Source organism: Micropterus dolomieu, linkage group LG18 (genome assembly GCF_021292245.1).
Source record: "Micropterus dolomieu isolate WLL.071019.BEF.003 ecotype Adirondacks linkage group LG18, ASM2129224v1, whole genome shotgun sequence".
NCBI lineage: Eukaryota > Metazoa > Chordata > Actinopteri > Centrarchiformes > Centrarchidae > Micropterus > Micropterus dolomieu.
The window spans coordinates 21,618,670-21,631,399 of record NC_060167.1 but is presented as its reverse complement, the minus strand read 5'-3'; the positions used below and the strand labels follow the sequence as shown (position 1 = coordinate 21,631,399).

General features: G+C 41.1%; 1 protein-coding gene across 1 annotated transcript in view; it reads right to left on the bottom strand.

The window, feature by feature from the left end:
• LOC123986882 (SLIT-ROBO Rho GTPase-activating protein 3-like) overlaps positions 1-12,730 on the bottom strand; it is a 53,160-nt gene that overhangs the window by 10,001 nt on the left and 30,429 nt on the right. Inside the window, exons 7-16 of the mRNA XM_046075299.1 lie at positions 11,610-11,795; positions 9,297-9,425; positions 6,145-6,366; positions 5,903-6,004; positions 5,036-5,233; positions 4,705-4,789; positions 2,611-2,638; positions 1,760-1,862; positions 792-852; positions 104-181 (exon numbers count right to left, since the gene is read on the bottom strand). Coding sequence (XP_045931255.1) covers positions 104-181; positions 792-852; positions 1,760-1,862; positions 2,611-2,638; positions 4,705-4,789; positions 5,036-5,233; positions 5,903-6,004; positions 6,145-6,366; positions 9,297-9,425; positions 11,610-11,795 — 1,192 coding nt within the window. The remainder of the gene's footprint in view (positions 1-103; positions 182-791; positions 853-1,759; positions 1,863-2,610; positions 2,639-4,704; positions 4,790-5,035; positions 5,234-5,902; positions 6,005-6,144; positions 6,367-9,296; positions 9,426-11,609; positions 11,796-12,730) is intronic.

Genomic DNA, 12,730 nt, shown 5'->3' with positions numbered 1-12,730 from the left:
TGGTGACATTTGATGAGTTGAAAATAAGTCAAATTTCCCTGTTTAAGTATTTGTGACATGAAAAAGGGGAAAGCTGGCATAATACCATCTGTCTTTGACTCACCTCTCTCAAATGAGTTTTTAATATCATTGACTTCCACCTGTGATCCTGGCACACGAAATATGCCCTGCTGTTGCAAGCCTGAAAAGAAATACAACCAAGAATTTGGAGATTCAGAGTTACGCTAGCTATCATTATCTCCAAACCCCAGTGCCTTCTTCAAGAAAGCCTATTGGAAACACATAACACAGAGCAGGAAATGTAATCTAGTCATAAAGGGAGATGCGTATTTTTCCACGAGAGGGCCCCTCAGTGAGACTGTAGCATATGGTTTCAGTTAGAGGGCTCCTAATCAGTTTTCAGGAGTTTCATTAGGTCCAGATCCAGGGGAAAGGCCTGCAGGCTACGGCAATGAGCTGAAGACAGATGTGAATGTAGACAGGGAGGAGTTATAAAGTTGGTGGGGGGGTGGCTGAGCTGACAAAACAAAGACCAATGGGACTTTCAAAACTCTCTGTGTGTGATCTATTGTTATGAGCTTGTCAAATCACTGGCAGGCAGCTGAGCACCTCAGAGACAGAGGAGGAGAGCTGAGCAGGTCAGTAGCTCTACCTCCGGCTATTTGTGGAAATACACTAGCTGTCACTTCTTATGAGGCTGAAGGAGTTCTCAAAAGGACTTCATAATTTGCTTTCTTTTTCTCCCCTTTCACTCAGAAGTAGTAGTCACTGCAACATGATGCCAGACTTACCATACAGATTGATGTATCTGATACAGCTTTCAACAACAAGTGGGATTGGTTGACCTGAATCCTGAAATGAAATGTTGTGAAAAATAAATACATACAGACAACACAAGACAAATCTTAGCAAAAAAAAAAAACGTAACTAAAAGTGTAATAACATATAGTATTTTGTGTAACTTTTATACAGTACTGCTATAAACTGTACAATGTTTTAATAAACATTAAACACACAATAGCCTCATCAACATACTATTTAGCAAATCTAATGAGCAGTGTAAAACAAACAAAAACACCCAAATGATTGTATTAATATATGATATTAATAACCTGGTGTCTCAGATTGCAAAAAGTTGTGGAAACCAGCAGCATGCAAGTGTAGCCCAAGCAGTAGCAGGCACATTTACTATAGTTTTAGTGCCCTTGTGCCCTGACCTATACCCTCCAACAAAAGAGGTACCTGAATGCGGGTGCGGGCATTCCTTCTTCCTCTGGGACAGAAAGCAGCAAGGCACAGAGTAGCAGAGGAAGAGAGGGCAGAAAAGCAAAAAGTTAGAAAAGCTCAGATGACGAATGACCCCTCTGGAGGTTAAAGAAGGCTAAGCACAGGGACTGGCGATAGGAAAGCTACAGAGATGCAGTAAAGGTTTGGGTGCAGTGAGTGACAAAGCAGACCCGCTGCCGTCTCCTGCCTCTCAGTCAAGTAAAGAGTCACTGGGTTTAGAAATAAAAAAAACCAGAGATGGTAAATTGTTCTGGAGGGGAATAAAGAGACAGCTGACTGCTGCTCTGTCTGCACCAGCAGAGCCACAGAAGGGAGGAGGAGGATTAGAGGTTAAACAGAGGCGTTATATCATGATCAAGGCAGCTGAAAGAGGGAGGAACAGAAGGCCAAAGTCAGGAAGAGAATGACAGCGAAGGCTCTAGCTGCCTTCCCCTACTGGGCCACTCAGTCATATACCACTACCACAGGGTACCTTGATGAAGGTCTCCATATTGCCGTTAAACAGCTTATGGTTATACATGGAGCGTGGCCTAGGCTTCCGCATTTTCTGTGGTTTAGGGGGAAGGGTGGGGGGCCTGGGAAATGATGGACAAAGGGAACAAAAACATCATATTCTGTGAAAACTGTAGAACCAAACATGGAGGTATGAAAAAACAGTTGCTAAAACAGAGCTGTAAAAAATCCTCTGTTTAAATAAAGTCATGGAAAAAGACAACAATCGTGATTTAAAGGTTGAGAAAAGCCCAAAGTGAGATGTTTCATTAAAGACGTCTTTTATCATTAAACCTGATAAAAGTCATCCTTTAATTTACTGCTGAGCGGGTTGGGGGGTACAAAGGTCTAGGACTGGATCTTCAATAAAACACATAACTTACTAAAAACACAGCACAGATTAATGAACACTATTAACAAGGCCAATAAAATCAATCCCGTCAGTTGATATGTCAAGTTGTCTGACAGAAAATTTCGGCATTAAATTAGCAATCAAAATATTGATACGTGTTGGAACTCCAAATTATATGATTCCTCACTGAAAATACAATTACATGTTTCCTACAGTATGTATTACTTTTAATAATATATATCAAAAAGAATGCTGTAACGTGACCTTTATAAAATCATGCATGCATATGTATACTCTTTGTTTACACACTGATTGACTTTATCGACTGCAATATGAAAAGCCTTGCAATGTAGTCAAATATAACGTAGTTTATATATAACATAATTCATTTATTGTAATTTAAATTTTAAATAATTAATTTAATATATTAAAAATAGTATAAGCAGATGCTTCATGGCTGAAAGATGGGAACATCATACCTTGTAGTTCCACACTCAGCCCTTTCCCCTGTGGAAAAACACAAGAGGGACATGTTATATCTTTGTGGTATGTATTATCCAGACTGCAGTGTCCGCCATCACTGAAGGGTTTGATGAGAAACAACATGACTATTGAGAGAGCGATGAATGGAGCAGTGCTAACACCATTCATTGGACAAAGCTATTGAGCAGTCGTTGCTGAACCGTCAGGGGACCCAGAGGACCCTGTGGGGTTATAGACCTCCTCTCAGAGCAAAGAAAAGGGGGTGGCGGTTGCAGTGTGTATATGGGGAGGGAGGGGTCCGTCTGTGGTGACACTGAGCAATGTGATGGTTCACTGAGTCTTTTGTTATGGGTTCCCAACAACACATGCACGTTATGGACAGCATTATTAAAGAAAATGCAGTCTGTAAGCTCATCATCAAACTGAGCTACACTCTTTTTGACTAATATAAGAATTTGTCAGAGTTTATGTTTCTGCTCGATAACATGCATCCTTAAACAGAACACAATGGCTTGGCCAGTTGACTCCAAGATGATCTTGGTTTTCTTTATGAACTGAGAGTAAGTGTTTGTCTGTGTCTGCTAGTGGCTGGATTATCAGCTAGAAGCGAGTCAATGTACAAAAAAAGCAACAATGGCACCAAAGCATTCCAACGTTATTTCTTTACACCACCTAACAATGGACAGAAAGAGCAAAGGCTAACCCATTTCTCTACACATCATTCTGGCAGATGGGACAAGGTCTCTGGAGCATTCATGTGAAGAAACAACAGCACATTTCCCAGACATCATTCCTCTGAGTGATAGTCCTGTCTACCTCTGACCAACCAACCTCAAAATTACACCCAGTTTCTCAAGCATGAGCCAAAAACTCTGCGTCGATGTTCCCCTAATTTCATATCCAAAAGTTCCAGGGTCCCTTGGTGATGGAGAGATATAAATTTTACAAACATAAAAGGTGACAAGTACAAATCAAATTCAGTGAACATGGGAATTGGTGACTCCTACTATCTGGGAAACAAGGGCTGGCAGACATCCTAGCACCATCTAGTCTGATGCCAAAGCTTGACATTATGTTTTCATTAATACATGCAGCAAGATGAAAACGCCATGTGGCACTCACCAGTCTCATCATGTTCCTCCTGTCATGCTCACCAACCACCACGCACATACACAAACACGCTATTTTGGGTGCAAAGTGAGGAGCTAATGAGCACGACGCAACCCTGATTGATCATCTGAATAATTAAATATGGGTGGTACCTGGAGACGCCATATGTTGTGTTCATACACTCTCTCAGCTGCTCCACCACGGACATACAAACAGAGTCCAGAGATTGATAGGAACCATTATGTGAGAGTTTATGATTGCAAATGGAGGCAGTCAGTAGCTTGCCAAAGAGCTCAGAGGGAATCACAAGGACTTTTTGAGGTCCTGAAAGCTCGGCAGAGCTAATAAATGATTAAGTAAGAGATGAATGAATAAATCCAAGGTGTGAAATATGAAAATATGCATGTGCATTGCAAGGCCTCAGCTGTCTGTGCCTGACGCCCTTTTCTATTAGGTGAACCCCCAATGCAGGAGCAGCTGCAGAAATGGGTCTGGGCCAGGTCCCGCTGATTGATTGGGCGTAAATTGTTCACGGCTGAGGTGACAAGGAGACCCCTCGGGGAAGGGAGGGGCAGAGGGAAGCCTTTCTCTACAGCCTGGAAATGTAAACCCTCCCTGCGGCTATATCATATAGAGACTAACTGGATAATGCTTTAACCAATGGAGATAAAAGGGAATGGATATCTCAAAGTAGATGTGGTCTGCTTTTGGTGTGACAGTTTTCCATTTGAGTATCAACTCTCATTTCCTCTTTCGTTCCTGCTTCCCCTCAAAAAAAAAATCAGTGTCTTTGAAGTGTCTTATACCTCATTCCCTGCTGCTTATTAGATATGACCTGCACCACTATAACCCCAAAAGCAGCTAATTTTACAGTGATGTGTTCTCTCTGTGGTTCATAATGACAGGACGAAACACCAGGTCAGGCGCACACCATTAAAAGACACCACAGACACCAAATAAAAAGTGCAAAGACTCCTTACCTTCACCCAGTGTTTGCTTCAGTAGGTCATGCTTAGCCTGCAGCTTAATGATGAGGTTACTGCCATTCAGAAACTCCTTGAATTTCTGGACGGAAAGATGAAGGCAACAATGAGTGAGCAGCAGCACTAACAGTACAACATTAGCCCAGTCAAACAATTCAGTGCCGAAATAAAGTCAATCTTTTCTAGTTTTAATTTCATTTCTATTTTCAGAGCATGTGGAAATGATGACCGGTGGCTTGATTTTGAAAAGCAGTGCAAAGTGAAGTTCATAGCAGGCTGACAGGCTATTACCAGTTTGGACTGATAGATCAAAATTGACATGACTCACTGAAAAGTAGAACATTTCAGTCTCCTGTTGGTTCGACCTCCTCTTGGCTACATTCAGCTTGCTCATGTAAGACTCTGAGGCCACAGACTTAATGGATTCAGTGGAGCGGCTGTGCTGGAAGGCATCCGACACGTCAAAGTCCTCTACCGTCAGCATATCCTGCAGCGTTTGCATGGTGGCATCCAAGGTCTTTCTCACCTGCACAGATGGGGAAACACAGAAGTTGACAAATCAAGCATCCTATGTTACTCAGTCTTGGTCATATTTGTCTTTTCTTGCAAGCCTTGATGATGACCTTGGATTGTACTGAAATGACACCAAGCAGCATCTGAATGTCAGTCCAGAGCGACATCAGACTAAGACATGGAAATGAAGAGTGTCTGGCAAAGAGACAAAATTGTATGTAAAATTACTGAAGGAGGCTTTTTGTTCAGGGCTGAGATTGATAAAGCTCATTTACAGTAATGACATGGCTTGTCCATTATCCTCCCGGGCACAAGAAACAGGGAGACAGGGAACAGGCAGAGCCATTGGCGCAGGAGAGCCTAACAGGGCCTGGTTATTATCACCTACATTTGCACCTTTGTGTCTGCGGCTCTTAATAAGTCCTCTCTTCATCATAAAATAGACAATTTCATATATAACATAGAAAACTGACAACTTTGGCGCTGTGACAATCTAAATATATTCTGGGCTCCCACAGAGCAAGAGTCAGCAGAGAGTAATTGCAATGAGAACAGATGGTGATGTGGCCCTCCTACTTGGCTCTGGGGAAAATGAGAAATGAGGGCTTTCTGTTTCTGGTGGGTGGGGCTAAAGGTGATGGGGTGGGGGTGCTTGACAGACACAGCCATCATAAATCCTCACCTCCTCATTCTCAATCTTTAGCGTAGCTAAGCGAGACTGCAGTTGGTGGTAACGCATCAGGAGTTCAGTCTGGACGGGCTGCTGGGCGCTCACCTGGCACACCTGAGGTGGAGGACACATGGGTTAGAAGAGACAAAATAGATCCATCTGAAGCTTAAAGAGTTATATGGTTAAAAAAAATAAAAAAATAAAAAAATAACATCAGTCAGTAATAAACAAATCTTGCACTTAAAACATCTCACCTCATCTCCCATGTGTGGCAGGTACTCAAAGCGCATGGGAGGACAGAACACCTGGTTATGCATATCCATGATCTTGTGCTTGTCACTGCGGGAATCCAGGTTGTCCACTGCATTCTCTATGATATCCAGTCCCTCATGGCGTGATGTCTCCAAGTTGTACTCGGCAGATAAGTAAGTCCTGAATGTGCGTGCCAAGCTAGCGTGGTAGCCCAGGTCACAGCACTGTGGAGATAAAGATTAGATCAAAAACACAAAAACACTTTGTAATGTGGTAGCAGATGGGATAGGAAAAATGGAAATCAAGGACTTTATGTCTGCAGTATGTGTTCTGAAATAATTTAAAAAAACAGTGCTGGTTAAGAGTTTGTTTCAAGTCACCTCCATCACAGCAATAATGCTGGGTGATAGTTTTGCTCCGTTGTACCTCCGTTGCACCACAGCTAACAGTAATGTCATGGTGTACAGACCACACCCTAGAGTTCCCTTCTACATCACGGCAGCAATGTGGGAAGTTGTGCCACTGGAAGCTAGCAACTAGCAAAAGATTTTCAACTGCCATTAAGTTGCTTTTTAATTCGATGAATATAAATGTATGTATGTATAAGAATTTGCAAGAATGTGAAAGTGCACATTTCATTTGTAAAGCCTGTTAGCTTGATCACCTACCATCATATTCAGACCTATTTAATGGACTAAATCCAAAATAACGTCCTGTTACGGGTTACCTTCAAAAATAGAAGTAGAGCTCACAGAATTAAGGGAGCTAGCACAGTAAGACACCAGGGATAATTACAGCACCATCACATGAAAGACCTAATTAAGCAGAGGATGGTAGTGAGGAGTTTTGGAGGGAGCTTGAGGCGACTGACAGATCTGTGAATCACTAAGTAAACGCTCTTTAGCACTCTTTAGGACTGTGGAAGTAGCCTACTTTGGTGTACAAGTCTCATTGCACTACTCAGTCAAAGTGGCTCAGTAGACTAAAGACTAAAGGGAGTAAAGTAGCCTCTTTTTAAACAAGCAAACTGAGTGAGAACACATTCATATCTGCAGCAGCAGCCTGAAAGAGCAGATAATCAGATAAAGATTTCATCCAAATACTGTTGACCACTTTGTTTTTTTATATTCTCATCTTTCTCATTAGAGCTTAACCATATTAATCTTATTTCCCAAGTTCAAGCCTATATATTTTATCATGCTGACGGCACTGACCAACCTCCCTCATCACAGCATTCATCAGTTCCACGCAGTGCAGTGGTAGAATAAAGTCAACATGTTGTTCGGAATTATTCTTCAACAGTTTAAAGTCACTGATGCTGACTGACAAAGCGGGCTTCTTGCTGCGTGAACGTCTGGTTTGATGTGTGGTGTGCAGTTACTCTGACGTGACAAACGGACAATTTTTCTTCCTCTGTCCCGCTAGTGGCAGCCAAACCCAGTCATGCTCACAATCCCATTCCCTGCAGCTCAGCAGGATTTTGGATGACATGGACCTTTCAGTTTCAAGACACTGCATCCATCAAAGCTGCCCAGCAAAGAGGCAGGACAGCCATGCCTAACATGCCTGGCCTGATCTATCATTGTGGCTAATGGTGCAGTATGGTAATTGGGACTCAAGAAAACATTTAAGTACACAGAGAAGGGGGGAAACAGGCATATTGAAGGGCTGAAATGTTAATGTCTTTTGTAAGAGAAATCTGACCTTAAAATTAGGTTTTTCTGTTTGGTATGAACAGCCACAAAACCCACATAGTCATGTAAAGTCTGCGACACAGGCCTTCGTAACAAAGTATGACTTTACAGGTATTTACTCATCAACAGTCAGTCAATGACTAAACAGATAGATTGAATACAGTATGCAACATTGCAACATTGCAAAACACAACACAAAATCTAATTTGTGAAAGACATTTCTTGCTAGCACAACTACCTATTGTATGCAGCACAGACTTCAATAACTACAGTACATTAGCTCTGAAACCCAAACCTTCTATGAAGATCAGTAAAAAAGGGGGGCGAGGGAAATGAGTAAGCGTCCCTTTGTGTTGGCTGTGTGTGTGTTGCGTAATAGTGGAAGAACTGGAAGAAAATAACAAATCGAACAATGAAATATCAAATGACAAGATTTGAGATTAGAAAGCAAATAATGCAACACAAAGTCTCACCTCCCTGAAGAAGGAGCTGTATGTGTGCACATCTAAAAGGAATAGATACAGAATGTTTCCACTGATCTGGTCCAAAATGGTCAATAAAGGCTTCTTCATCTCTTCATCTGTTTGTCTGCAGGGTGACTGGTGGCAGGTCACCAGTGCCAACCACATTAACCGCATTCATGCCTACATAAACAGAGCCTCTGCTCACCAGCTGACTTTGACCAGCTTCCAACCATTAGTGGTTTGCTAAACAAATTCATCTTTTTAAATACTGATAATCTGACTTTCTAGAAGTGCTACTGGCTCATAATTTTGAATTAAAAGTGACTTTATATATGTATAAATGTAAGTGTTAGGTGTAAGTTTTCTGGGAATATAAAACAGGGATTCTTGTATGTAATAATGAAGTGAATATCATACAATGAGCTTTGAGTTTTCACTTGTAGTAACACACCTACAGCTTCTTGAGTCAGTGTTAAAAAAAGCTGCTTCCTCTACTCTGACCCATGAAAGAAGAGACCACAGGAGGACAGACAATTGACAATAGTTTTTTTGACCCGTGACAGTTAGAGGGAAATGATCACAAGGACATGCTGTAAGCAGCATCAACAAAAACAAATGAATGAGGATGAGACTGAGGACAAGGAGAGTGGGAAACCGAGCAGAAATCATTCTGTCAACACTGAAATCGTCAGTCAAAAATATTTTTCTGTAGCTGCGTGATGCTACAGATTACTGAACTTATATTCATATCAGCAGCAGTCAGTCACCAGCAAATCAGTGTTGAGGTTGTTGTCCAGAAATTAATCATGAAAAAATGATGTCAAATGCATTTATTGGGGCCAACAGAGCAGCTTGAAAACAAACAGCTAACAGGCTGAGAGTAAATGAGACACAGGAACAGATGGTGAGAAAAGCCACAGTGCTGCAGAGTTAAATCAACATTAGACATCCCAGCTGAGAGATGTAAACAAACACATGTGCCTAACGCATACTTACATCAATCATATCAGAGACGTCATGGATGTAATATTTTGCCACAACTGCATTTGTTGCTGCCAGGTTCAACAAATAGTCATTCCGGGCTTTTGTGCATTTCAGCTTATTCTCTGAGTACTTGGCTTGCCTCTGGGGAGGAGAGAAGAGACAGAGCAGATGAGGGGAAAAACCATCAGTGCAGGAAAATCAAGCAGTAGGGAGGGTTTGAGTGTGTGCTCAGGCAGCCGCAGCTTTGGGACCATCAGACAGGTAGAGGTGGCAGGAAAAGTTTGGAGAAACAGGCTCTAGAGATGCTGCCTCTAGATAGTAATGAGTTAAGTGGCACAGCCAGGCTCGCATTTAGTTATTATTCTAGTCTCTCAATACTAAAGCACTAGGGGCTGCAGAATGTGGATGCTGAGCACTTGCAGGAAGTTAGATGAGAACAGTGATACCACTCTCACGTCTGTAAATATGAAGCTGGAGCTAGCAGCCTGGCGCGCTTAGCTTAACTTAGCATAAACACTGGAAACAGGGGGAAACAGCTAGCCAGGGTCTGTCCAGGTAAAAAAAATCCACCTACCAGCGCCTCCAAGGCTCACTAATTGACACATTTGTTTAATCTGTACAAACACTGAAGTGTAAGAACAAGTGGGCAGATTTTGTTACCTTTGGAGCAAAAGAGCAAGGCTAGTTGTTTCCCCATTTCCAGTCTTTATGCTAAGCTTAGCTACTGCCAGCTGCTGGCTCCAGCTCCATAAAGATGTGAAAGTGGTATATTCTCTCATCTAACTCTCAGCAAGAAAGCAAATGAGTGTATTTCTCAAAATGTCAAAGTATTCCTTTAAAATACAGTCCCATCAATATCTATCTATTTATTCAAAAGTACTAACACAGACGGCATATTGGAGGTTTTAGTGTCTTTGTGATCAATCATTTTAACTTATGTTTGGCTATCTGTGGGCCTGTATCTCCACTGAAAAATGCATGCAACTGTATTTAGTACTAAAGAATATAAACAAAATAACAGCATTTCCTATTTAGTGACATTTGTACTGACACAACACAATGATTTTGCAAACCCGTACTTAACAGTACTGACAAAGGTGTCATAATTCTAAGCAGACATTTCACTCATTATTTCACTTCCAATTTCACAAAGCCATCATAATGCAAATTTGAGCAGTGGGTTAGAGAAAAAGAGATTTTAAAGAGATCTTTTATTTCTGTCTCTTCCTTCTCTGACCTGTTTGCAGGCAGAGTAATGTGACAAAAGCTTAGAAGCAAGACGTAGGGAAAATTCATCGCTGTGTTATAACTAGTGCTCAGTTCCCAAGCCAAGCAGCATCTCTGAGGATATCAGCCTGAGGAAGGAGAAACGCTGTCATCCTGACAGCCTTTTGATTTCTGGTACCTGAGAGATAATGGGAGTTTCATTTGCATGGAGAAATTCCAAAAGAAGATCCCAAATAAAAAATGCATGGGTGCATCTAAAGTATAGTCTGCTCCAGAGACCACCAGCCCTACACTGCTGGCAGAGAAGAACTTTACACAAACCTGAAATCTGCATAAGATGGAAAGAGAGTTGGGGTTTTGGCTGGGAGTAGTGCTGTTTGCTCACTCCGTATCTGGCTGCAGACTTGCATTCTGCTCCTGAGAGTTTCTGACATTATATTCCTGTCTCTCTGTTGCTCTATACTTCTCTCACTCTCTCCAAGTAAACCCAACAAACAGAGCCAGTTCTCCATTTACAGAACTCGATTCATCTGACCTCCTCATTCGGCAATGAGGAGAAGCTGTTTACCCTGCAATAACTGCTTTTTTGGTCACATGCCGTGAACATATTATCATATGTTGTTAGAATACTTCACACATCCAGCAGACATGGAGCAACAGCTTTTATTTGAAATCCAATTTATGACCACCAGGCGAATAGAAGTCCAAAGTTCACTCTCTTTTTCCTCTGTTCTGGGTCTCCATTTACTAATGAGGGAATATCTGACTATAGCTGTTAAATGCTACTATGTTCACCAGCTAGTCGCAATCTTTGTTCATTTGTGATTTGGTGCTGAGTGGGTAGTGTACAGTGGGTTTATAAAAACAGCTGCATGCTGTGACCAAAAATGGAAGTATGAGAGTGGTGAGAGTGAAACAAAACAATCAAGTTGCAGGCCCAAAGACCAAAACAATTAGCTAAAGATGCTAAAAAAAAAGTTTAAGTGATAATTCTCTGTGGGTTTTTCACATTGAACATAGTAATTTAATGCATTGTTATTCTAAAAAATACTGACTACAGCAGCTTTAAATATACTATCCATCCTTGGGCATACTCACCTTCTCTTTCATCTTCTCAATTTTCCTGACAAAGCTACGTCTTGGTTGGCGGTCCTCATGGCGCAGCAGGTTAACGTTGAGATCTCCGGACTTGCTGAACTGCTTCTCCTCCTGCTTCTCAGCATCCTTCAGCTTGCTCTCTGCGCTGATGCTCTCAGTGTGGTACATGTGGTATGTTTTCATCACCTGCAGGAGGAGAATCACAGATATTCAACAGATTAAAAGGGGCCTATCAAGATCACATTTTACAGTGTAGGCCATCATAGTCTGACAAGATTAAAAGATGCTTCACAGATGCTGTAAAACTATGTTTGAAAATGAGACAAATTAGAAGACACAATAGTTTCGACAACATTACATTCAGTAGCCCACGGACTGAGAAAAGAAAATGCATGGATATTAGTATGTCACACTGAAATGGATTGGGAGGTTTCATATCAATGCTGTATATACAATTAGAGCTACAATGATAAGTTGATCAATCATTTCTGTTATTTGCTCTTCTTTTTTAGAAAATTGAATATATTTGGATTTTGGACTGTTGGCCAGACAAAACAAGCAAATTGACAACATCACCATGGGCTTTGAGAAAATTGTGAATGGGATTTTTCTCCGCTGTTTTTTAAAAAACATTTTATAGACTGTTAAATGATGAATTGGTGAATTGAGAGAAAATAACATTCAGATTAATCAATAATCAAATAATTGTTGTTGTCTATAAAATAATAAAGTACTGAATGCATAGGCTTTCTGCAGTCATACAATAAAAAGGCCTCATTAGTATTTTCATCAAGAGTCAATATGTACCAGTGGCCACTGCTGGGAATAGTAAAAGGACATGTAAACAAGCCCTGATTCAGTTCAGTCTACTCAGAGAAACTTTAAAAGAGGCAGTTTGGATCAACTCGTGAAGGGACCATTTTAATTTTCTTTGTTTTGCACTTTTGTGCTCTATACCCATTCACACAACCACTCATACCTGTACAGTGTCTTACAGTAGCATTACTGTTGTGCTTTTACTGCCATATTCCCCCTCAGATGTAATAATAATAATAATAATCTTTATTTGTAGAGCACTTTTCAAAAACAAGTTACAAAGTGCTTTAACAAGTGTAAAGACA